The 25014-nt window shown below is 36.0% G+C and overlaps 7 protein-coding genes and 1 pseudogene across 11 annotated transcripts; 2 read left to right on the forward strand and 6 right to left on the reverse strand.

The window, feature by feature from the left end:
* Positions 1 to 793: 793 nt before the first annotated feature.
* On the forward strand, positions 794 to 5512 carry LOC104778865 (beta-1,3-galactosyltransferase GALT1). Of its 5 annotated transcripts, none has more exons than XM_087501986.1 (8): positions 794 to 1005; positions 1397 to 2300; positions 2390 to 2625; positions 2733 to 3014; positions 3104 to 3232; positions 3319 to 3498; positions 3596 to 3703; positions 3784 to 5512. In XM_087501986.1, the coding sequence occupies exons 2-8, from the start codon at positions 1520 to 1522 to the stop codon at positions 3994 to 3996; spliced, it is 1929 nt and encodes a 642-aa protein (XP_087358112.1). In that variant the 5' UTR covers positions 794 to 1005; positions 1397 to 1519; the 3' UTR covers positions 3997 to 5512. The 5 variants fall into 5 exon arrangements, 3 of the variants coding, with proteins under 3 accessions (XP_087358112.1, XP_087358117.1, XP_087358120.1); XR_015591092.1 differs by having other exon boundaries at positions 843 to 1005; positions 3323 to 3498; positions 3784 to 4296; XM_087501991.1 differs by having other exon boundaries at positions 845 to 1037.
* On the forward strand, positions 4686 to 5512 carry LOC104776598 (E3 ubiquitin-protein ligase MPSR1). Its single transcript, XM_010500692.3, has one exon. The coding sequence runs from the start codon at positions 4686 to 4688 to the stop codon at positions 5298 to 5300; it is 615 nt and encodes a 204-aa protein (XP_010498994.1). The 3' UTR covers positions 5301 to 5512.
* A 1310-nt stretch (positions 5513 to 6822) lies between these two features.
* LOC109131414 (S-protein homolog 2-like) lies at positions 6823 to 7540 on the reverse strand (annotated as a pseudogene).
* A 4764-nt stretch (positions 7541 to 12304) lies between these two features.
* LOC109131423 (S-protein homolog 5-like) lies at positions 12305 to 12771 on the reverse strand. The gene has a single exon (XM_019242435.2). The coding sequence runs from the start codon at positions 12755 to 12757 to the stop codon at positions 12305 to 12307; it is 453 nt and encodes a 150-aa protein (XP_019097980.1). The 5' UTR covers positions 12758 to 12771.
* A 1153-nt stretch (positions 12772 to 13924) lies between these two features.
* On the reverse strand, positions 13925 to 14686 carry LOC109130437 (S-protein homolog 5-like). The gene has a single exon (XM_019239970.2). The coding sequence runs from the start codon at positions 14457 to 14459 to the stop codon at positions 14004 to 14006; it is 456 nt and encodes a 151-aa protein (XP_019095515.2). The 5' UTR covers positions 14460 to 14686; the 3' UTR covers positions 13925 to 14003.
* Positions 14687 to 15570: 884 nt separating this feature from the next.
* On the reverse strand, positions 15571 to 16143 carry LOC104778866 (S-protein homolog 5-like). Its single transcript, XM_087507236.1, has 2 exons — positions 15681 to 16143; positions 15571 to 15599 (listed from the first exon to the last, which is right to left on the reverse strand). The coding sequence occupies exons 1-2, from the start codon at positions 16141 to 16143 to the stop codon at positions 15571 to 15573; spliced, it is 492 nt and encodes a 163-aa protein (XP_087363362.1).
* A 2039-nt stretch (positions 16144 to 18182) lies between these two features.
* LOC147946745 (uncharacterized) lies at positions 18183 to 19818 on the reverse strand. The gene is made up of 4 exons (XM_087507237.1): positions 19599 to 19818; positions 19346 to 19517; positions 18381 to 18991; positions 18183 to 18244 (listed from the first exon to the last, which is right to left on the reverse strand). Exons 1-4 carry the CDS (start codon positions 19816 to 19818, stop codon positions 18183 to 18185), a joined length of 1065 nt encoding a protein of 354 aa, XP_087363363.1.
* Positions 19819 to 23948: 4130 nt separating this feature from the next.
* LOC147946746 (uncharacterized) lies at positions 23949 to 24464 on the reverse strand. The gene has a single exon (XM_087507238.1). The coding sequence runs from the start codon at positions 24462 to 24464 to the stop codon at positions 23949 to 23951; it is 516 nt and encodes a 171-aa protein (XP_087363364.1).
* Positions 24465 to 25014: the final 550 nt, after the last annotated feature.

Below are 25014 nucleotides of genomic sequence, written 5' to 3' on the forward strand. Positions count from 1 at the left end.
CAAAGTCATCATGAGTGTTTCTTTGAGTCTTAATGTCAGTTAACAAGTACAATCATATTTTGTTGTTTTTTTGCTTTTTTTGCTTCTGATCTGATCCAAGCATGAAAAGAAAAGAGCAAATATATTGAGGTGTTAATCATGACTGGTATGTATATATGGTGGTGCGTAACAAATGAAAGCACCCTCATATCTCTCACGCTATCACGACTTTGAAACTTGCTTAACCCTTTGAACTTTAAATATTCAAGCTTCAAAGTCTCGTTGATATTATGTTTGGTAAATTAGTCATAGACTCAATAGTATTTAAACCAAAAAAGGTTTAGTCAAAGTAATACCTTTAATACATAAAAAGGTTATTTAAAAAAAAATTGGTTTAATCCAAGGCAAACCGACAAAATCTTAAAATATAAATGTAATATTACTTTTAAAAAAAATTACTACAGTTATAAATTAAGTTAAAAAAAATTATAATTGTTTATTTTCTGAATATAGTACCTTATATGTATATTTATGAAAATAGCCTTAACAGTTTTTGTTTTTGTCAAGATATTTAATTAGTTTAAGGTACAAAATTACAGGTAACTTCTTTTTAGGTTTTACCTTTTCACCGTTTCTAATTAAAATTAAAAATATACTGTATTATAAGAATAATAAAGAACTATGAAGAAACAAACATAAATATATTTATGTTTGCACAAAAAAAAGAGTCAAGATATGCACTTATTTTTCTTTTACTCACGTATCTTCTTCTACATTATTTCTTTTCACTTTTCACCGTTTTTAAATTAAAAATAAACTGTATATGTATTATGTATATAAGAATGTAAGAAAAGACCTATGAAGAAACAAACACAATCCCTTTCACTGCTGGTGGAAATGTGCTTAGATAATACGATACACAGACCAAGTTAACCGTCAGAGATCTGAATCCCACTTTACTCAGCAAATATTTACGGTGTACAGGATTTCTAATTCCGGAAGGGAAATTGCTTCCCGTTTGGTCCTGTAAGCAGATTTCGACTTTATTTAATGCATTTGTGAGTTTTGTCATCTTTGTAGTTGATTTAGTAAGTTATTCTATGCAAGTGTGAAACTTGTGGTTCTGGGCATTACTGATTTGATCGTATCTAGTGATTTCCAAGTTGCCAAGACTAAGTCTTTTGGGATTCTCTTGAGTTTCAATTTTCCCAGGATCCCTGAAAAATCTGATTCTTCTTCTTCTTCTTATAGTTAAAGCTTTGATGTTGTTGGATCTAGTGAAAACCGCATTATCCTGGATTTGTTAGAATGACTCTATAGTTGATTTGAGTACGATTTTTGATATTGAATTGGCTTGTCCTGCGAGAATTTTGTATGTATTGTCAATGATCAAAACCCATCTTTTTGTGTGTTTCAGGGATTGATTGAAAATAAACATTAGGTACATTGCTGAATCTTGATGATCTTGCCCACGTGAGTACAGTCTTGGAGTTTCTAAATCTCTTCTTATTGCTGCTACTTGAATTTTGGCTGAAAAGAAATGAAGAGATTTTATGGAGGGCTTCTTGTTGTATCAATGTGTATGTTCTTGACGGTGTATAGATATGTCGACTTGAAAACTCCTGTTGAGAAGCCTTATATTGCTGCTGATTCTGTTTTTGTTACTACCAACACCACTCTTCCTATGGAATGGCTCCGGATTACACTCCCTGATTTCATGAAAGAAGCTAGGAACACTCAAGAAGCGATATCTGGTGACGATATCGCTGTTGTCTCGGGTTTATTTGTTGAGCAGAATGTGTCTAGAGAAGAGAGAGAGCCTTTGCTTACTTGGAACCGTTTAGAAAGCTTGGTTGATAATGCACAGAGTTTAGTTAATGGAGTTGATGCTATTAAGGAAGCTGGCATTGTTTGGGAGAGTCTTGTGTCAGCGGTTGAAGCTAAGAAACTAGTTTATGTAAATGAAAATCAAACGAGGATAGGGAAAGAGGAGCTGTGTCCTCAGTTTCTTAGCAAAATGAATGCTAGTGATGCTGATGGGAGTAGTCTGAAGTTGAAAATTCCTTGTGGTCTGACTCAGGGTTCCTCCATCACAGTTATTGGCATCCCCGATGGTCTTGTTGGGAGCTTCCGGATTGATCTAACAGGACAACCGCTTCCAGGGGAGCCTGATCCGCCTATTGTTGTACATTATAATGTTAGGCTTCTTGGTGACAAGTCTACTGAAGACCCTGTAATTGTTCAAAACAGCTGGACGGCATCTCATGATTGGGGAGCTGAGGAACGCTGTCCAAACTTTGATCCTGATATGAATAAGAAAGGTGAATGCAAGTATAGTTTCACCCGCTTACATAAATCTAGTCACTTCCTCTTCCATGAATAAGCCTGTTGATATCCTTATAATACACAGTGGATGACTTGGATGAATGCAACAAGATGGTTGGTAGAGAGATGAACCGAACTTCTTCAACTAGCTTTCAGTCCAACACTTCAAGGGGCATTCCCGTAGCCAGGGAAGCATCTAAACATGAAAGATACTTTCCTTTCAAGCAAGGTTTCTTATCGGTTGCTACACTTAGGGTGGGAACAGAAGGAATGCAAATGACAGTTGATGGGAAACATGTAACCTCATTTGCTTTCCGCGATGTAATTAATATCATCACTCTTCTTCTATATTTCACTGCTTTTAGCCATTTTTTCCATTAATTGTTTAGATTCTTATGTGGCTTCTTCATCTTTCGTTCATTCTTCAGACACTGGAGCCATGGCTTGTTAGTGAAGTACGGATTACAGGTGACTTTAGGTTAATATCCATTCTTGCCAGCGGTTTGCCTACATCGGAAGAATCAGAGCACGTTGTTGATCTAGAGGCACTAAAAGCACCTCCCCTTTCACCATTAAGGCCACTTGATCTCGTTATTGGTGTTTTCTCCACTGCAAACAATTTTAAAAGACGTATGGCTGTGAGAAGAACATGGATGCAATATGATGATGTAAGATCTGGCAGAGTTGCAGTACGCTTTTTTGTTGGCCTTGTAAGCTTTCTCCCTCTCTGAAATATATCTGGTGTATGTTGGATTTGCTTAATTCTTAATCATGATTTTATTTGTTGTTGATAATGCAGCACAAAAGTCCTCTTGTCAACCTGGAACTTTGGAATGAGGCTCGGACTTACGGTGATGTTCAGCTAATGCCTTTTGTTGATTATTACAGTCTCATCAGTTGGAAAACACTAGCCATCTGCATCTTCGGGGTAATATGTCTTTGTCATGTCTCTTCCTAGACACAGTTTAGTAGTCACTTTACCGTTTTGCCTCACTAACTACATATTTTAAACAGACAGAGGTTGACTCAGCCAAGTTCATCATGAAAACGGATGATGACGCCTTTGTTCGTGTAGATGAAGTACTACTTTCTTTATCAATGACCAACAACACTCGGGGGTTAATATATGGACTGATCAATTCTGACTCTCAACCTATTCGAAACCCCGATAGCAAATGGTACATCAGTTATGAGGTACAACACAATCTGATATAGTCATGTAAGCAAATAGACTGATTTCTAATTCGTTTAACGAAGTCTCTACACACACACAAAAAAAAAAAAAAAACAGGAATGGCCAGAAGAGAAATATCCACCATGGGCACACGGTCCAGGCTACGTTGTATCCCGGGACATAGCAGAATCGGTTGGCAACCTTTTCAAAGGTGGAAACCTAAAGGTACTACTAATCTATGTTAACTCTATTTAATCACATTTCCGGATTCAATGGAATATGAAATCTTGAAATTTTGGATATAGATGTTTAAGCTAGAAGATGTGGCAATGGGGATATGGATAGCTGAGCTGACGAAACATGGTCTCGAGCCTCATTACGAAAACGATGGAAGGATCATTAGTGATGGATGCAAGGACGGCTATGTGGTTGCTCATTACCAAAGCCCCGCCGAAATGACATGCCTCTGGCGTAAATACCAAGAAACCAAACGCTCCTTTTGCTGCCGCGAATGGTAAAACTCAAAACGTAAACAAAAAGTACATTCTCCAACCCTACTTTTTTGGTTTGACGTGTGCGTCCACAGGTACATAAGAGAAAAGAGTTGCTTTAATATGTTGATTCTTTAGTCACAAAAATATTTGATCTCCTTTTGTTTGTTGTTCAAGTAGACTAGATTTGCAGTTTTAGATTAGGAGTGTATATTACTTGTTTCACTAAGATGTACTGGTACTAAAATTTACTAACTGATATTGTTTAATTCGATGGGAGTAGATATCATCAGAGCATATTTAAATGCTTTCACAGTTTCATATGAATCTATTGTTGCTGCTTACTCTTCACATACGGCCTCGTGTAATCACGAGGGAGTGACACATGACAAGCCTCGACTGTTGTTGATCTCAAAATTCCAGAAACACCCTTTGCTGTCTTTAAGTTTACGCTCAAGGTGTAAGGAGAATATAGAGAAATTATCATGTTTGAGTCAGATAAAAAATGTGACATAGGTCTGCTAATGGATAAACATATCGATAAGATCAATCATTGTCTTCGACATAAATTATTTTAGGTCCCATTAGTACTTTTAATACATCTAGAGGGGAAAAAAAGTCACTACACGTTAACAATTTCTAGATCTTTCCACAACGTTTACTTGCAACTCTCTTAAAATCTTGAGACGCTACTCAGAAAACCAATCTTGTTTGCGATGGCGACAGAACCAGAAGCTGAGGTTGGAACAGAGACATCCTCTGTTTCCGGAAGGTTTATGAGGAACAGAGATTTATATCTCTTCTTGCCTTTTCTCTTAGGCTTTTCTGATCGAGAAACATCAAACGGCGATGATGATGATGATAATGATGTTGCTTCGCCGCGTGAGAGAATCATTTTAGTCAACCCTTTTACGCAAGGAATGATCGTGCTCGAAGGCTCGTCAGGATTGAATCCTCTGCTTCGTGACTTACTGGAGTCACGTGAGGAAGGTCGTCCTCCAGCGTCCAAAGCTTCCATCGATGCGATGCCAGTTGTAGAGATGGACGGCTTTGAAGGAGAGTGTGTGATATGTTTGGAGGAGTGGAAGACCGAGGAGACGGTGAAGGAGATGCCGTGTAAGCATAGGTTTCATGGTGGATGTATAAAGAAATGGTTAGGCTTTCATGGATCGTGTCCTGTTTGTAGGTACGAGATGCCTGTTGATGGGGATAAGGTTGGGAAGAAAAGAAACGACGGGGGAGAGATTTGGGTTAGGTTTAGTTTCAACGGAAACAGTGATCGTGATGGTAACACTATTGGATCTAGTGGCACTGTTGAATCCGAGAATTAAGGTTACAGAATAAGTTTTCTTTGTGCCTTTTTATTGTTCTTTTTTTTTTTGTTTTGGGGAAAAGTTGATGATCGTTTTTTTTTCCCATTCAAAGTAGGAGATATTTTTGGTTTATTTTCTTATAATTTCTCCGTTATGTTTGTTTTCTTGAGTTCATGTATTAAAAAGTTAATGGATTTGCAAGAAATCATTTGGTTTTCTGTTGCGAGGCATTCGTTTTTCTCAAGAGTCATGAAGAAATAAATCCCAACACAAATGTGGTTTTTTCTTTTTATTTAACAACTGAAATTACATTAATTTATAGGGAATACAAATAGTGAGCCAAAGCATATGCTGCTCTGTTTCTTTCCCAAGTCGCAACACAAATGTCTATCTTTGTTGTTTTTAAATTTAGTATTTTTAAAAGTTAAAAAGATCTTACGGGAAAAAAAAGAAGTTACTTCTCCATAAAACTGTTTTATGTCATTTAACAATTTTTAGATACAATTGATATCTTTTATAAGAATTCTTGATTTGTTGTCTTCCTAACGTTTTACAAATGGTTAAACATATATTAATTAAATTACTGAAGGAAACTGTCATAATAGATCTTCTTTTTGTTTATACTTTATATTAGAATTTAACCTGCGGTATATCCGGGACAATATTTTTAATTTTAAAATTTTAAAATTTATATTATATTTATTTGTTATTTTATTATTATTTTATTAATTTTAAAAATATAAAATTTTACAGGTATTTAATATAAATATTCAAAATATAGATTTTCGTAATGTTTTCAAGGTTTTAATCCGTATGGTATATGTATAGTTTAGTAATATATTTATCTTCTGGTACACATTTAAAAGTGTCATTAATCCCATCAATTCCACTTATTTAATCCGCAATATACTGTAGGACAATATTTAGTTATTTACCCGTAATACACTATACCACAGGTTAAATTTGTTACTCAAATGATGTTGTGTCATTAAAACGGAATAGGTCATACAGTCACCAAACATCTATTAAAATGGATTCTGAGATTTTTATGGGATTAATCATTTAATGCATAGAGTTGTTTTAGGAACAAACGGAATGCATATATATTTTCAATCTTTGTATGGCAATAAACGTTTAAAATTAGGTTTGTTTAAATAGATCTATTAATTAAATTTTTACAAATGTTATTTTAGGAAAATCTGTAGGGATTAATAGATGTTGCGAAAATATTTATGGCAATGAACATATTAAATTAGGTCGTTTTAAATAGTTTTATTAATTGAGTTTCTACGAAATATTATTTTAGGAAATTGATAGGGGTTAATGTTGTAAATAAAACAAAGTAATTAAAAAAAACTAAAAGAGCATGACACAAAATGTACTTCAAAAATATTAATATAGATATGTGAAAAGAACTTTTTTTTGTTTATTTAGATTTTTTATCAGCCAAATTTTATGATTAGTACGGATATATTTGTATCAGACTTTCATTATCGAGTATTCATAATTTCATATAGAATATTCAAATCAAATGTTCATATTGTCGATAAAAATCTAAATAGTTTTGAATTAATATATTTTTGACTAAATCTAAAACTGATACATACCATAAATATCTGAAATCAAAATAATTTTTAATCTTAAATCACAAGATTTAGTAACAATTACGTAATAACAGTATGAACCACTTAATATGCTTATATTTTTACTGTTATTATTATAAGTCACGCAGACGCAAATAAAATTCACAATAAATACTGTAAGGAATTATAATCTCCTAACGGAAGAGCCTCCATATCTATTGATCCCACGAAAAGCATATAGAATGGCCTCCGTCACGTTTTTCACGACAAGGGGCTGGTTCATAAATGTACCAAATACATTTGCTACAGACTCCATATGGACTTCTTACATTTTCGTCTCTGTCTACTCTAAAAATATCAAATTTTACTTCACTCCCGGGCCATTCGAAACTGCAATTATATGTTGTCGTTTTACCAAAATTGACATAAAACCTGAAATTAAAACTAACTCCACTTGGAAGCTTTCTTATCCCGAGATCTAGCTTTTTATTCATGCAATGTGCGACCAATGTTGCACGTGTGGTCAATGTGTTAAAGATCGAGACATGTTTAAGCGCGAACGGCAAAATCCCATCGACGGATGAATGATTTCCTAAAGATGAAGATTTTTTGTAGGATAAGTAGGAATAAGAGAAGCATGAAAGTGTAGTGTTTTGTTGAGGAAGCCATGGACGGCCTAAAGGGTTTGTGAAAAAAATATATTTTTTTTCTTTGTTTTGTAAGTAGTATTTATAGATGGAAAACATTTATTATATATCCTATATTGGGTGGGTAAAAGGATGTGAAAATCTGTTTTTCTTTAAAAAATAATCAAAAAAATATTAATTAATTAGTTAATTGCTAATCTTTATTGTTTTTAATTTTAATCAGTATTTTTGAAAGTTAAAAGGATAAGATCTCTCAAATTGTCTTTTACAAAGAAAAAAGTAGTAATTTATCCCTAAAACTGTTTCTTGTCATTTAACAATTTTTAGTTACAATTGATATCTTTTATAAGAATTCTTGATCGCTGTCTTCTTAACTTTTTACAAATGGTTAAACAAACATATCTTAAAATACTGAGGGAAACTGCCGTAATAGATCTTCTTTTTGTTTATATATGTGAAAAGAACTTCTCAAAGTCATTTGTTAGAGCAAGATTATTAGGGGTTCATATATTAGAGATCTTAAACACTGTTTGATTTTTTTATGAATTAATTGTGTATTATTTTGAATATAAGAACTCATGATCTCTTAGTTAAAATTTTCACATCCAATGGTAGGTTCTAAATTTAGATCTCTTATTTTTGAAAATATTTTTTTTTTGAAATTTAAAATTTTTGAATTGAATAGAAGAAGTATAAATGTTTAAACATTTAAGATTTTCTAAAAATAGGAAAATATTGCATTTAATTAATTTTTAAACATACAAAACATAACACATATTACAATAGAAGTACAACTCAACATAAATGACTTGTTCTAAATGAATTTAACATACATGACTTGTTTCCATCATGAAAAATGTGTAAAAGTAAAACAAAGAAATGCACTCTGCATTGAAACAAAATTGAAAACATGCCAAAGTTGTCCAAAACAAAACAATGTGAGATCAATTTTCAAAATAACCATTAGAAGCTCATATTGCTTTTTATGTTGAATTGATCTGACATTTTGAAGGTGGAAAGATCTTCACTGATCAGTGATATTTTTACAAACTCAGGATTCCCTTTGATTTTTCCATGTTTTTTCTGATCATTATTAGCTTAGATTAAGGACTGATCACTTTACTCTTGTTACAGTCTGATACTGATACTGTTGTTGCAAGTCACTGATGAAGACTACTGTAATCGATATGTTGTTTCCCAACCAGCTAAGGCTGAAAGAAAACGAGTTAATACGATAAAACTGAGTAACAATTTGCAAAGCATATAACGATTCTGCAGAACTATGCCATTCAGTTTTTTTATTTGGATGTTCAGACAGTAAATGGTGTCTTTACAGATGTCTCCCCTTCATATAGAATGACTTTGTTTCTCTCGGCTAGAAACAATATCAGAGAAGGATACAAGAACCAATACTTTATCATATCAACCAAATAGTCAAACAAGTGTTAAGTTCCCCCATCAAGAATATGAATTACTAAAATCGATTTCCTCCTAAATGCTTAAAGCTTACACAGTATCTACAAATACCAATACATGATGATATCAACCGATAAACACTTGTTTCCATCTAGACTATGAACTTCCGTAATCGATTGCCTCCTAAATGCTTCTAGACATGACTCATGCAAGATCAGAAGAACAAGAACCAACACATGACCATATTAACCACTAAACACTCAATTAGAACAACAACTGTTAAATTCCCCATCTAGACTATAAATTGCAGAAACACACAATTCTCAACACTCTTTGCCCCTCAATCATTTAACAAACACACAAACCTGAGCCATCATCCAAACTGTAACAGGAAGCTTTTCATGTCCCTGATACTTAGCATTTTCCCTCAAAGTTAGTAGTACATTAGTCAAAGCATCAGGTTTCCTACGCAGTACCATCAGGTTTCTTCTTTATGTGTCACCGGTCATTTTTTGCTTTCTGCTTCTTGTTCTTTTGGTATCACGGTCATCTTTCCTTGCTCTCTGCTTCTACCTGCATGACAAGTATAAAACACTAGCCGATTATAAACTGAAACCATCTAATAAAACAGCCCATTACACAAATAAATTGAAACAATCTGAAACTGAAACAAAGTTAACACCACTAGCCGATTTCACAAGCAAACTGAAACAAGAACAAAGTTAACACCAGTCCATCACAATAGTAAATATATATATGTAGGAAAGTGATGTGATCATGAGACCATCCAAGACGACCCTTGAGTCTTGCTCACCACAAACGAAGTCAAATGTCAACTCTTCCAGCCAAACTACTATTTGGGATATATTTTTACCTCATCTAGAGCATATCTCGAGGTGGAATCAGTCCAATCAGAGTTCAGATGAAGAAGTTATTCATTTTACAACTCAGGTGAACTCATGGCTACGCGATTTGGACCTACGAGTATTCAAAGGAGGAGTCCGACCAATTCAAAAGGATTCAAGGTGTGAACCAAAATGTTCTGGAATCTTGATCCATCCTAGAATCACTGAGAATTGGAAGCTTATTAAAAGAACTTCATACTTGAAAGATATGGATATTTCAAATCAGTGGATCTGCCCCAGTCCCAGTTTCGCGTCTGAGCCAAAGATCGTGTTACACAGACTAACTCAGCATCAATTTCGACACGAAATCGGTTGGAGGATGTTAATGGATCTCTTATGTTTCCAAAAAGCCCAAGAACACAAGATCTGGCCAACAAACCACAAAGTTACGCTTCATTTGCCAAAGGAGGTCAACCTAGTTCTTCACATGAAGAATTTTAGGTCCAGTTGGTTTAGGTGCTTCCAGAATTATGTTTGGCAACCAGGAGGTGTTTCTACTAAGCCCAATGTGAAGAAATGGTACAACCCATGTTGTTTCTCAACAGCAAGTTGGACCAAAGAGTCAAAGAGAGAAAAGATCAAAGAAACCCTTAATGGGTCAGTTCAAGAGCTTATGGCTAAAGAGAGCATGAGAGATACTATTGGGGATGATAACTATCAAGTCCAGCCCACTTTGAGCCTAATTCAAGTCCAATAAAGCCCAAAATAATCACTTTATTTTGTGGTCAAAAAGGGATGACGAAAATAGAGTTCAACTCACCTTGGGAAGGACACCTTGGGAAGACAAACTTCAAAGAGTTGAATCTTCATTCAACTATCTATCTTTATTGTGTTTTAGTTTCAAGAATAATACTTAGCTTTGTGACCAAGTTTTCTATCTCTATATAAACTCATGTAATCTCATTTGAGAATAATCAACCAATTTTCCTTTTCATTTTAGAGTCTATCTTTTTGTTCTTTGTCTAGAACATTTCTTTGTTTCTTGGTGTGTAATATCCAAGCAACAGCCTCCTTTTGCTGGACTAGTTTGTCATATCTAGCAGTGATTGGAGTTGGGAATATCAGCAGCCTTCCGCAACTGTTGTGCGACCCCTCAATCCATCAAATCTCCCTTGTTGCATCTTGCACATTGGCGAGTTTCTATCCTTTTTAATCCGGCAGAGTGATCCTCGAATTTTGGGCGTATCAGAAAGGAATTGAAACCTTGGTTCATGTTTAAGAGCAGAGGAGTGTGCAGAGGTCTTGTGTCCTGGCTTGTGAGATATTGGTGTAAGGAAATATCCGGAACTTTCCATTGGCCATGCACGTTAGTGTTAACTGAATACGACCACAAAATACGACCAAGCTTATAATCCTTAATACCGGTCTGTCAATAAGCTTATAATCCTTAATACCAGTCTGTCATCAACACACTAATAAAAGTCAATAAGATAAAGTCTCCACAAAACACACATATGGTTTCATAAAATCAAGAAAGCTACAGTTTCTTAAAGTCTAAATCTTTGAATTAGAGTGAGAGAGAGATTGTGAAATCAAAAAACCTTGGAATTGGAAGCTGTAAGAGATGAAGAAGCTTGAGACTCCTTGCCATTACCAGTAGGTATCAATTTCCTCTTCCTCGATCAGAAACTGAATCTGGACCCAACAAAGAACTCTTGTTACTCTCCTGCGTCGTTGGTTGTGACCCAAGAACCCTAAACTCTCGATCGGATTCCACCGGAGATTGGGAAATTCTCAGAGATCTGAGAATTTAGAGAAAAAGATTGAAGATTGAAGAGTTAACACTGAATTGTTCGTTACGCATCTCCTCCGACCGCAATCTCCTCTTCCTCCACACCCTTCGATTCCAAATACAAATCTTTGTCTTTTCGGGACTTCAATCGAGAGAGAAAGAACGAAAGGAATGAAATTCGATCCAAATAATTTTTTTCTTTCTCTTCTCTATTTTTTGGTTCGGCCAATAGTATGCTGACACGTTTCGTCTCTTACATCAACATCTGGTATACTATATAAGGGCGCCCTTACATTTTTTTTTTACTTGTGATTTAGTTTTTTGACTCAAAACTCTTAAAACTCCTCTAAGAGACGGGGAAGGTCTTAAGTGGACTATCTAATCTAATCTAGGGTTTGCTCAATAAGTTCTATATGCTGCAAAATTGTATATCATTAGTTCATTATATTTTTTATGCTCATTTCTCCACCTCAACTCGACAACCCCATTTCCATACTCTTCTCCTTTTATTCTTATTCTGAAATTTCCCTAGACTATATTATGGCATGTAAAAAAAAAAAAAAAAAACACGCCAACAAACAATCGTAACCAAAATATTCAAAATGTTATATACAAGAAATTTAATCTATTATACAAGATATAATATCAATTAGATGATCCACTCAATATGCTTATTTGTTTACTGATTTATTTTAGAAAGGCAAGTAAAATCCTATAAAGATATATAGAAGAGCATCCGTCAATCCCATGAAAAGCATATAGAATGGCCTCCGTCACGTTTACCACGACAAGGGCCTCGTTCATAAATGTACCAAATACATTCTCTACAGACTCCATATGGACTTGTTTCACTGTCATCTCTATCTGCCCGAAATATATCAAATTTCTCTTTACTCCCGGGCCATTCGAAACTGCAATTATACGTTGTTGTTCCACGAAGATTGACTCGAAACCTAAAATCAAAACGAGCCCCAATGGGAAGCTCTTTTATCCCTAAATCTTTCTCTTTATTCATGCAATGTACGACCAGTTTTGCACGTGTGGCCAATGTGTTAAAGATCGTGACATGTTTAGGCGCAAACAGCAAAATTTCATCGATGGACGAATGATTTTTATAAGATGATGCTCTTTTGAGGATAAATAGGAATAAGAGAAACAAGAGAGTGAAGTGTTTATTTGTTGAGGAAGCCATGGATCCGGATTGGATTAGAGGGTTGGTGGAAGAAAAAACAATGTTTTGTTTTGCAAGTAGTATTTATAGATGGAAAAAAAAAAAAAATTATATCCTATAATGAGTCACTGGATGGGTAAAGGATGTGATGTGAAAATCTGTTGTTCTTTAATAATAATCTGAAAAATATCAATTAGTTAATTTCTAGCAGACGATTTCTTTTTTTTTTTTTTTTTTGGGTTTATATTTATATTATAAAATATATCTATTGATCTTTATAATTTAATTAGTATTTATGAAAGTAAACAAAAAACAAGATCTCTCAAATTGTCTTTTATAAGATTGACGAGAGAAAAGAGGGAGAAGAAGAGAAAAAGGTGTGAACGGAGGGGGTGCTGTGAATGGTCTCTCTCCATAATCCCAACGAAACCCTTAGGCGTCGCCTTTAGAATCACACAGAACAAAACAAATTGAGACACACACACACACACACACATTTGATTCCTTGATTTTGACAAGGACAAAGAAGATGGAAACACTACTTCTTTGGTTCTACGAGTTAATTTTACAAGCTGAATCTGTGAATCTGTGATGAAGCTCACAACTCTATCTAAGGACAAAACATAAACATATCTTCACCTTTTCATTTTAAGTTGATGAAGCGAGACAAATTGTTATACATATCAAAAATTTGCTTTTATACAAAACATGAATTATGCATGTTTAAATTATGATAGTGATAGCAAATTACTAACAAAAAACTACTAGACATACATACAAGTCCTGTTACTAGCTCATAGAGTGATATATATAAATATAACCACGTTGGTTGTGGTTGGATGATCTCTTAATTTGGAATGGGAGAATCAAAGAATCTGTAACTATGAATAACTTTACTCGAGAAAAAAACATCGTCAATAAACTTTTTAAAAAAGAAACCCTCTCTATCTAATTTAAAGCCGTCCACGCAAATAAAAGTGAACCGATCATATTCCATACAACTGTTAAAGTAAGATGACTTTAGGCTTATATATACTTGGTCTATAAATGACCACAACGATGATCCAGTGACATGGAAAGCTCGTCTCGGATTTAGAGCGAATATAAAACGAATCTATATTTGAGTTGCATGGTTATATTAAAAAGACTTAAAACAATTATTAGAAGATGAAAAATATGTAACAACAATTTCAAGCAAATTATATATGTTTATTAATACTTCAATACAACAAAATGAAAGATAAATACCATAATCACTCTAAGATAATTAAGATGGCCATTGAAAACAGTAAGGAGCCCCTCCATCGCGTCTGACACGACATGGACCTGACTCGTTAATATACCAAATACATTCTTTGCAGATTCCACATACACTTTTTGAATTATCATCTCTATCCGTTCTAAAAATATCAAACGTCTTTACATTTCCTGCCCACGAGAAAGTGCAAGTGTATGTTGTTGTTCTGCGTAGATTGATACGAAAGCTGAAACCTACACTTTGTTGAGATTGGATCGCAGGAAACGTCAAATCTTTTTCTTTATTCCTACAGTGCACGACCAATCCTTCATGTGAGTTCAATGTGTTGTAGATTACAACATGTTTAGGTGAGAACAGTAAATTTCCATCGACAGGTGAAAAGTTTCCAATCGCTAACGACGTTTCGAAAATAACTAGAAATGTGATTAGCACGAAAATGAAAAGTTGATATGTTGAGGAAGCCATTGGTGTGGTTTAGTTTAAGAGCGTATGAGATAATATTTGCTTTGTTTGAAAAAACATGGATTTATAGATGGAACTGCATTTATTTGGCTTGATGTTTTTATGGCAAAATTATCTTCTAAGATAAATGTGAGAATCTTTAGTTTGTAACTTATATTCAAACATACTAAAAAAAAAGATATTTACTTGTTTCTAAATCATTATTATTGTTTGACTACAAAGACGCTCAATCTATGGAGTTTTCTATTTTCTGCCTATAAACTCTGAGTTTGTTATTTAATAAGCAATTTCTTCAATAGGTATTTATCTAATTATTCATAATGATCATAAAATTTTATATTTATAGTAGCAAATAATTATTTAAAGTTTTTTATTTGGTTATTAATATCATAGTGTATAGGGGAATCTACTTAATTAGTTTAAAGGTAAAAAGATTATCTGTGACCTACTAAAACCATCAAATTAGTTAGGTTCAATTCATAATTCATGAACCATGTAAGTTTCAATTTATTAGGTTATGGATTTTGTTAGGTTGGTCTATTTGACACTTTTAATTTAGAACAACATTTAATTCATTATTCATGTATAAGTCTATTACCTCACAATCTAATTTGTATTATCTTCGGAAATTCAAACTGTATTTCTATTTGGTATTAACAACCCAATTAAATACCGCCATTGAATTGACTCAAACATATACTATAACGTATGTGATACTAAATAATTGCATTACTCACACGAATAATAAATCAATTTAAATTTAGTTAATTCGGAACTATGTTCAAACCAAAACTTAAATAACGTATTGCAGCTGGCGTTTTCTGCAAATGTTCTCGCACTTTTGTATTTTCTAATCAGAATAATCCAAAAAAAAAAAAAAAGATTGTAAATTTTAATGGCCAAACAAATTTTTGACGTGGCAAAAATTAAAGGGAGCCAAATCTTTTTAGTGGTACTGAAAGAGAGAACAAAAAGGGCAATGAACTATATTTATATTTATCATAGTGTTGGTTGGTATAGTATATTTGGTGGTACACCTTCATGACTATATAATGGGACCATGAGGAATATTCATATGAACTTAGTTTACTTCTTTCGGATCTTTGATGTGAATTTAGAACTTCATGATTATCACAACCGAAACTTAAAAAAAAAATGTGACCACAAATATTCAAACACCAAATTATTTTATTTTATTATTAATAAATAAATGAAAAAAATTACAGAATATTATCTTAAATATTTTAAAGTGATTAAGAGCCCATGGAAAACACTGAGGTTGGCCTCCATCCCGTCTATCACGACAAGGAGTTGGCTCATATATGCTCCAAATACATTCGCTGCAAACTCCATATTTACTTTTTGGATTGTCATCTCTATCTGCTCTAAAAATATCAAACGTAGCTGTATTGTTGGGCCACTCGAAACTGCAAGTATACGTTGTTGTTTTGCGGAGATTGACACGAAACCTGAAATCAAAACTATCTTTCCAGTTGAGCCTTATTACTCCTAAATCATCCCCTTTGTTTCTACAATGCACAATCAATGTTGTTTGTGTAACATGTTTAGCTGAGAATGGTAAAAGTCCATCGATAGACGAATGGTTTTCTAATGATGCCGATGTTTTGAGAACAAAGAGAAAAAAGACTACCATAAAAACGAAAATTTGATTTGTTAAGGAAGCCATGGGTGTGGTTTAGTGTTAAGAATTTGTTAGCTAGTATTTGCTTTGTTTGAGAACCCATGGATTTATAGATGAAACTACATTGATGTGGCTTAATGTTTTTACAGAAAAATTATCTTCTAGGATAAATGTGAGGATCTTAAGTTTGTAACGTATAATACGCAGTTCCAAGCGTACTAAAGAAAAAACATGTTTACTGGTTTCTTAATCATTATTATTTTTTGGAACAAATTGGTCAAGTCCATGGAGTTTTAATTTCTATTTTTTGCCTATAAATTTTTCATTTAATTAGCAAAATTTTGAATAGGTGTTTATCTAATTATTCATAATGGTAATAAAATTTGATATTTATGGTAGCAGATAAATATCAATAACTAATAATCATATTAATGGAATCAACAAAATATGTTATTATACGTATTGATCCACTTTATAGAGAAGTAAGACATGTTGGGTGGATCTAATGGATAAGTGAAATTTGACAAATGCAAAGAGTTAAGTGACATAGAATAATCTAATTAACCTTTTTTTTTTTGGTGTAAAGAATAATCTGATTAACCTTATGAACACTCAAAATAATTTTGATTAAATTGATAAGTACTTCTCTTCTATTATTTGCTCAATTTGTAATGGAGTAATGATGGCTCTCGCAATTAGATCGCATATCTCTGGCAAATGTGCTACGAAATCTGGCTTTGCAAAACCATCACAAATTTTCGATATGATGAATGTGCAAGAAATGTTATTTTTCCTACGAATATCTCATATAATTTTTTTACAGATTTGCAGCCATTTTGCGAAAAAATATACTAAGAATTTAACGTTTGTAGTAGATGCCTCCCAATTCTATGCAAAATTTGTGAAAAATTGTTTACCTTGCAAATGTTCCTAGTATACTAATACTCAATTATCTGTTTTTTTTTTTTTTAAATATAGTTTTAAAACAAAAACTCCATATATAATTATCAACCGTTTTTTGTGTGACTGCTTGCTATTAGATATGTCAGACATTTCTTTTGCATTTCCAAGATCTACTTCATTAGTTGTCTTGTAAATACAACTCATATACATACAAACAAGTACGAAGAGTTTCACAATTTATATTTATCATAGTGTTGACTAATATAATATATTTGGTGCATGGTACACCTTCATGACTATGGGACATGATGAATATTCAGACGAATTTGGCTTGTTTTACTTCTTCAGGATCTACGTGAATAATCAGTAAACAATAAATGAACAGAGATTCAAATCTTTGAATTTAATACAGTGAAAACTACTTACAAAGGACCAACTGGTTGGATTTCAGCTTTTTGGTGATTTTTGTTTCTGTTAGTTGATTGGCTTTCTTTGTAACAGGGTTCAAGCTGCTGAAATCCAACCTGAAATCCAACCAGTTGGTCCTTCGTAAGTAGTTTTCACTGTATTACATTCAAATATTTGAATCTCTTTTCATTTATTGGTGATTTTTGTTTCTGTTCGTTGATTGGCGTTCTTGTTTGAAACAGGGTTCAAATCCTGAATCTTCTGCCCCCTCGCGTGGTTGGCGGAATTAGGCGCAATGGACCAGCGAAGGGACCAACTCCTCCTCCTCCTTCTCAAGACTATCAAGTTCGGAGAGAGAATCAGGATGCACTCAATAGAAGAACTCGACGTCAAAATCAATCTGAATACCACAAGGGAAACAAGAGGTTCAATGCCAAGGGTTTCAAGTAAAAGATCTCCACGATACTCTCCAATACTGTGAACTTTTAGATTTTTTTTACCGTAAGGATTTAATCAGTGTAATAATCCCCTTAATCATCCCATTAGTCGATCTGGTCAAGTCACCATTACTTCTTTAAGCTATATGCTTCTCAACGACTTATGTCATTCCTGATCCAAAGTTAATCATAAGTTTCAAAGTCATTCAAGACTTCTTTTAAGCTATTTGCTTCCTCTTGACTTCTCCAAGGCCTTTTACGGTATTCGTCTAATAACATAGTTCAAGCGTAATGCTTCTTTAGTCGTACCAATTTCGTCGTTATCTATGGTCAATCTCAAGCTATCACTTCGGCTTCACTCCATGACACCTTGAGCTTGACGGAGAATATAGAGAGATCTAGAAGATCACAAGATTAATAACAATATATTCTTTTTTGACCTCAAACCCCATATTTTATTACCCAAGTTCGAATAGGTTGGTTTCAAGAGCCAACCACTCCGAACCCTTAAGCCTACATGGGAAAATAGAAAACCTCGTACTTGGGCCCCCTTAGCAAGGCGGTCGGCACGGACATTTATTGTTCTTGGAATATGAGAGATAGAAAAAATCGAAAACTTAGCTCTTAACTCACTAAACCTATCTAACTCCGTGGAAAAATTAGACCACTCATCAAACTCCTCAATGATCTTGATAATGGTTACACAGTCAGTCTCAAAATGGACTGATGTCAATCCATGTTGTATAGCAGATTCCATAGCCCATAATAGTGCTTCCAACTCGGAATGAAGAACAAAAAGATGTCGTTTTGTACCTTTCAGCCCGAAGAGAATTGCGGAGCTCTGCAAGACAAAACCCAAACCTGCAAACTGGTCCTTAACATCCCATGATGCGTCAAGTTGACACCGGACATCACCTATAATCTCCTCATCCTCCTCCTTGTCGTCTGGTTGATCCTCTTCAGTTTCCTCAAAAGACTCAACAACCTGCACCACTCGCCACGCTAATGCTTCAGCAGATGCAAGATTCACAGTATCTACCGGGGATACATCCTTGCTGTTAAAATTTTTCTCATTCCTCGCCTTCCAGATGTACCACGTGATCCATGGAAAGACCTCTAATTGTTCCTCTGTTGCACCCAGTTCCCTAGCTCTCCAAAAAAGGTAGTCAAAATTTTCATATAGAGAATTACTCGGGAACACACCCGGAGGAGTTGCTATATTAGACAAAGCTCAAACCTGTAGAGCTGGAGGGCACGTGAAGAGGATATGGTTGATTGATTCCACCTCGTCTCTACATCTAGGGCATGACTTGTCTGAGCCACAATGACGCTCCACTAGTCTACTATTGGCAGCCACAAATCCCGAAATAGCTTGCCACAAGAAATGTTTGATTTTTCGCGATGATTTCAGTTTCCAAACCTGACTCTTAAGTTTGGTTGTGCTTGGTTCTACAACCTCCTGACACAAAAGAGGTAGCGATGGCGTATCCCGATCTTACAGAGTATTGTCATCAATCATGAATCTCTGGCTAGGTTGCAAGCAAGTTATTAGCGGAATATCCAGCGGGTCCACTAACTTAACTAACTTGTCCATCTTCCATGTCTTCGACTCAAAATCTATCAAGTGGTTCACATACACATTTGGATCTCTTGCTGAGCCTCGATCCTTCGCTGGTCTTGCAGGAATCGTAGGAATCCAGTTATCCAACCATACTCTAGTATTAAAACCCGATCAAATGTTTTTCCGCAAACCATGCTGAAGGAGCGGTTTAGCTGCCATCATGCTTCTCCACCCAAACGATGGGGAACTTGCTTTCTCCACCTCTATGGGATTTGTGTATCTAAAGTATCGCCCCTTTAACACACGACTTAAAAGAGACTCAGGATAACGCAGAAGCCTCCATAGCTGCTTAGCAAGAAGAGCCAGGTTAAATTCTTTTAGATCCCGAAAGCCGAGCCCACCTTGCTCCATGGGGACACTGATTTTTTCCCACGCCACCCAGTGTAGGCCTTTATTATTGTTCTTCGTGCTCTACCAAAACCTAGCTACTGCACCCTTTAGTTTGTTGACAATTTGCTGTGGTAAGAGGAAACAGGACTTGACGTACGATGGGAGAGATTGAGCCACAGACTTTATCATGACTTCCTTACCACCTTTTGAGAGGAATTTTGCCGACCATGAGTTTATCCTAGCGTTTAATCTATCCTGCACAAAAGCGAAAACTTGTTGCTTAGAGCCACATATCGTCTCATGAAGCCCCAAATACGTCCCCATTCCACCTTCTTTTGAGATTCCAATCGCTCTTTTTAGGTCTTTTTTAAGGGCTTGGTTTACCTTATTGCCAAAAAGGATAGCCGACTTTTCCTTGTTTAGTTGTTGTCCCGAAGCTGCCCCATAGCTGTTGATGATCGATAGAAGCTCAGCACATTGCTGGATATCAGCTCGACAGAAGAAGAGGTTGTCATCAGCAAAGAGCAGATGCGACACTGGTGGACTTCCTTGGGCAATTTTTAGACCTGTAATACGTCCTTCTGCCTCTGCTCCATGAATTTGTGCTATCAAAGCCTATGTACATAAGATGAATAAAAATGGAGAAAGCGGGTCGCCTTGGCGTAACCCCCTTGTAGGGATTATATTTCCATTTGCTTCCCCATTAATGAGCACTTTGTAAGAGACTGATGATATACAGCACATCATCATCGAAATCCATTTGTTATCAAAACCTCACCTACACATATGTTTTTCCAAGAATGGCCATTCCACTCTCTCATACACCTTGCTCATGTCCGTCTTGATGGCCAAAAACTTTGACCTGCAAGTTGCATTAGTACGTAAGGCGTGAAAATTCTCTTGAGTTAGCAGGATATTATCTGTAATCAAACGTCTAGCCACAAAGGCCGATTGTGTCTCCGAGATCAGCCTCGGGAGGACTTTTTGCAGACGATTTGACAGAACTTTTGAGATGATCTTATAACTTACGTTACAGAGGCTAATGGGTCTGAAATCCCCCATTTCCCTAGGCCTTTCATTCTTGGGGATCATGCAGATGTTTGTCTCGTTCAGTCTTGGATCAAACGAACCCGTCTCGAAGAAATCCTTTACCAGTTTAATGATGTCCTTGCGAGTGAGTTTCCAAAAACGCTGGAATAACAAGCTCGTCAACCCATCTAGACCAGGTGCATTGTCGGGATTGATACCAAACACGGCCTTCCTTATCTCACCATTCGAGGGTGGACTAATTACAAATGCATTTATGGCAGGTGTGACTTTTCTTGTAACGTACCGGAGAACCCCTTCAACCCCTGTGATGCTTGACGCAGAAAACAAATCTTGAAAATATTGAGACGCCACCTGTTCGATACTGTCCTCCGATTCCACCAAAACACCATTTTTGTTCTTTAAACTGCAAATACGGTTTCGAGCTCTTTTTTGCTTCGTAGTAGCATGAAAAAACTTTGTGTTCTGATCCCTTTCCTTTAACCAAGTGGCTCTGCTTTTTTGTTTCAAATATAGTTCTTCCTCCCTAAAAGCAGCACAGAGCTGCCATTTCAACTCAAGTTCTTCCTCCATAGACAGTGCATCATCCTCCTGTGCTTGATCGAGTTTCTCTTTTAGAGCCTCAATGTTCTGCTTCGCATTACCAGGATTATCTCGTTTCCACACCGAAATTGCCTTCCGACAAGCTACAATCTTTGAGTGTATATCAGATAGACCCTCCATAGTCAACTCACCCAAACCAGCCTTCACTACATTCTTGAATCCCTGTTTCCCAAAGCATCTTTTATCAAATTTGAAACTCTTTTGTCGCCTCCAATTGTTGGATGAGATCCTAGCCAATACAGGTCGATGATTAGATCCCCATAACTTTAGATACTCCACATTTGTGTGGGAAAAGACTTGGTGCCAGTCTTCATTTCCAACCGCACGATCCAATCTGCAACGAACCCTCTTGCGGTTCCTTCTTTTACCAACCCAAAAAAGAAATTTCCTTTGTAAGGGAAGTCAATCATCCCGCAATTGTCAAGCATGTTATGAAATGGGAGGAATGTTGATTCAGCTCGTCTTTTACCTCCTTTCTTCTCCTGGTTCCCAATGATCTCATTAAAGTCTCATATCATGAACCAGGGTCCGCTCCTTGTAAGACTGATTCTTGTTAACCTCTCCCAAACATCTTCTCGGTTAGCCACAACCGGATCTCCATACATGAATACTTTGTGTCCGTCCACAGTGGTTTCAACATCTATCATCTGATTATCTGAATATAAGATCTGCACATTAGGAGAATTCATATAGAACAAAGCTAAACCTCCGCTTCTCCCAGCTGGATCCACGGTAAACAAATTATCATAACCTAAAGAAAACTGAATGTCTTGCATAAAAGAAAATTTGTTTTTTTTTCAAAAAGAAAAAGAAAAGCAGGAAAAAAATATCTATTGAGCTCCTTTAGATGCTCTGAAGTCAAGTAAGCTCTCGTCCCTTGACAATTCTAGGCAATTGTATTCATAACTGAGAACTGGGTGGTTTCTGGGACACCACCGAACCTGGTTTAGCAGAAGACTTCTTGCTTAAAGCAGAAGGGAACACCACAGAACGAGGGACAACATTTGATATCACACGCCCTGTACCTTGTCTCTTCTTTGGAGATTGTCGGGCTCTTAGTACGTTTAGTTTTCTAGAAGCAACCCCGGAGTATCAGGGCTCCTGGAAGTTCTTCTTCGATCCTCACCCTCTTCTTTTTCAGCACCTTTTGAACTCTCCATCCCTAGAGTCGTATGAAGAGGTATTGCAGCAGCTTTGTCCTTTTCTTTCCTTACCTTATCCTTGGATTTTTCCCTCGAGTTTACCTTCTTTGTGGTCGAACAGAACTTTTGACTTATAATCGGCGATAATTGGGAAATAGCTTCAATTTGTTCATCACCCTCCCCCGCTATCACTTCTTGCTCAGTAACCTCTTCCAGAAGGCCTGCATCACGGAGATAATCATCCACTGGGGGGATATCTTCATCTAGAAGGTCATCATTGTTAACCATGTCCTCGTCCATTCTTCACTCCTCTTCCATCTTTGTGTCCTGACCACTTACAACTTCAAAGTTAGCATCTAGGGTTGTGTTATCTGGCTTCTGCAGCTCTATTGTCCGTTCCATGCCAACCTCCACTAGAGAAATCATAAAATGCTTGGGAATGCTCTCTTCACCCTCAATAACTGGATTCCTGCTTCCTTGATCATTTTCTTTAACCCTTTCATCATCGCTCCGTCCAGACTTCTGAAGGAAAAATCCATCCTTTTGGAAAGGATCCCTCTGAGACCGGAGTTTCACATTCCTTCTAGGCACAATCTCTCCAATCTCTTTATCTATACAACTCCGTTTTTCAAAGGACTCTCGTCCCCATGCCTCATAGCTTACATGATGTCTTCCCTCGTCTCATGTATGTCTATCAATCTGCAGCTTTGCTAGCTGATTACCTGTCTTATATATATCAAAAATCATTTTTTGAGAATCATAAGTTGACAATGAGGCTCTGTTATAATCTCCATCAGCACGTCTCTCATATCCGCGGGTTTCAGGGAAAGAACCTCGATTCCTCCTTTGATCTCCCTCATGTGCACCATCGGTCCTTTCGAGCCTTCTACTTCTTCCTGAATAACTATCCCTTGAGTAGGGATGAACTCGCTCCCGATATCGTGGAAAACCTTGAGAGTTGTAATGATCCAGCCTATCCCAGACACCTTTACTCCGGACAACACGTTTTTCCCGCAGCTCTTGACGAAGATCTGTCTCCCTTCTCTGTCCTCTTTGATCATATTCTCTCGTGAGATTTCTCCTAACCTGTGCCGAAGATTCAGCTTGATCCTCCCCTGAACCATATAATCCAAAATCCTTTCCTTGTTGATAATCCGACAGGGAAGAGGCTGCTCTTAGAGCTTTGTTTCTCATCCTTTCTAAATCCGAGAGTTTGGGGCAGGACCTCTCTTCATGTGAGATTCTTTTACAGGTAAAGCAGTACCGGTGAAGACCTTCGTAGCGAAGGGTTACATTAACACTCCCTCCATTATCGAAAACCACCTTACTTTCGAACTGAAGAGGGTTATCACCATTGACTCAAACTTGGACCTTCGCCCCCTCAACATCAACTGCAACCACTGTCCTAAGAGCTTGCCTGATACCCCTAAAGGTTTGATCCTTCTTATAAATCGTCGGGACACCTTTTATATGCATCCAGAACAGCATTGTATTTGGAAAATCCTCTCTGATATTTGCTTCCCATCTCTCAAGGGAGAAACACCATCTATTAAAGTGGCACGGACGCCGCTGAAGAACCTTGAGAAGATCCTCTTCAGTATTAAAATCAAACTGGAATTTCCCATTGCCAAGATATGTTCCCTGAACCCGTCCTTCGACATCCCAGATTCGCTCCTTTGGCATAAACGCAAGCAGGGCCTCCGTACTCATTCCATCCAGGTGAAACATTCTACCGACCAAGGAATTTTTAAACTTATCAATCAGATCCGAAAAGTCAAATTTCGGGATCCGAATTACTCCTTGTTCTTTCTCCTCCCGAGCCCGATTCAGCATCGGTTCCTTACCGCTCCTCCTGACAAACTCAGATCTAGACATCCACACCAAACTGAAAAACTAAAAACAAACCGAGGAAAAATTCGACAAAACGTAGCAGTGTGCTAGAAAGATGCTTATCACGCTAACCCAAACAGAATCTAGACGAGAAACGAAAAGAGGATTATCGAAGAGAATCGCCTTTGCAATCGCCTAACCCTAGAAGCGCCGCCATAACAATAGAGTTTAATAACAATATATTCTATATTTATTATTTAGATATTTATATTTTTGCAATAGAAACTCTTCTACTATATAATTATATGTAACATAAAGTTGATGATTATGAGAGTCAATATATTATTTCCTAAATACTGAGATGTTCTCCTCTCATCACATGTCTAACAAGATCTATCTATGTCTTCTGAGAATTATGCGGATCAAGATTCTTCACATGTTTTGATGAACAATGTTGCTTCCTCTTTTCTGTTTCACTTGTAGTATATATCATATTTGTATCAACAATGGAGTTATATGTTTTCTGGTTTGGTCTACATGAGGCGATAGTTTACTCAAACATTGGTAAAGTACTAATAGAGGTATTGTAGGTTAT

Source organism: Camelina sativa, chromosome 3 (genome assembly GCF_030686135.1).
Source record: "Camelina sativa cultivar CO46 ecotype springtype chromosome 3, ASM3068613v1".
In the NCBI taxonomy this organism is placed as follows: Eukaryota; Viridiplantae; Streptophyta; class Magnoliopsida; order Brassicales; family Brassicaceae; genus Camelina; species Camelina sativa.

Bases quoted from the DNA above. Each gene is read 5' to 3' on its own strand.
- LOC147946745 (XM_087507237.1), bottom strand. From the start codon at position 19,818: ATGGAGCAAGGTGGGCTCGGCTTTCGGGATCTAAAAGAATTTAACCTG. The intron at 19,518-19,598 runs GTTTGCGGAAAA...CTGCAAGACCAG, and splicing joins TAAACCGCTCCTTCAGCATG to CGAAGGATCGAGGCTCAGCA. The intron at 18,992-19,345 runs GTAAGATCGGGA...TTGGAGAGCTAG, and splicing joins ATGATTGATGACAATACTCT to GGAACTGGGTGCAACAGAGG.
- LOC109131423 (XM_019242435.2), bottom strand. From the start codon at position 12,757: ATGGCTTCCTCAACAAATAAACACTTCACTCTCTTGTTTCTCTTATTC.
- LOC104778866 (XM_087507236.1), bottom strand. From the start codon at position 16,143: ATGGCTTCCTTAACAAATCAAATTTTCGTTTTTATGGTAGTCTTTTTT. The intron at 15,600-15,680 runs GTAATTTTTTTC...TTTTTTTTTAAG, and splicing joins AATATTTAAGATAATATTCT to TTTCGGTTGTGATAATCATG.
- LOC147946746 (XM_087507238.1), bottom strand. From the start codon at position 24,464: ATGTCTAGATCTGAGTTTGTCAGGAGGAGCGGTAAGGAACCGATGCTG.
- LOC104776598 (XM_010500692.3), top strand. From the start codon at position 4,686: ATGGCGACAGAACCAGAAGCTGAGGTTGGAACAGAGACATCCTCTGTT.
- LOC104778865 (XM_087501986.1), top strand. From the start codon at position 1,520: ATGAAGAGATTTTATGGAGGGCTTCTTGTTGTATCAATGTGTATGTTC. The intron at 2,626-2,732 runs GTAATTAATATC...TTCATTCTTCAG, and splicing joins CCTCATTTGCTTTCCGCGAT to ACACTGGAGCCATGGCTTGT. The intron at 3,499-3,595 runs GTACAACACAAT...AAAAAAAAACAG, and splicing joins AATGGTACATCAGTTATGAG to GAATGGCCAGAAGAGAAATA.
- LOC109130437 (XM_019239970.2), bottom strand. From the start codon at position 14,459: ATGGCTTCCTCAACATATCAACTTTTCATTTTCGTGCTAATCACATTT.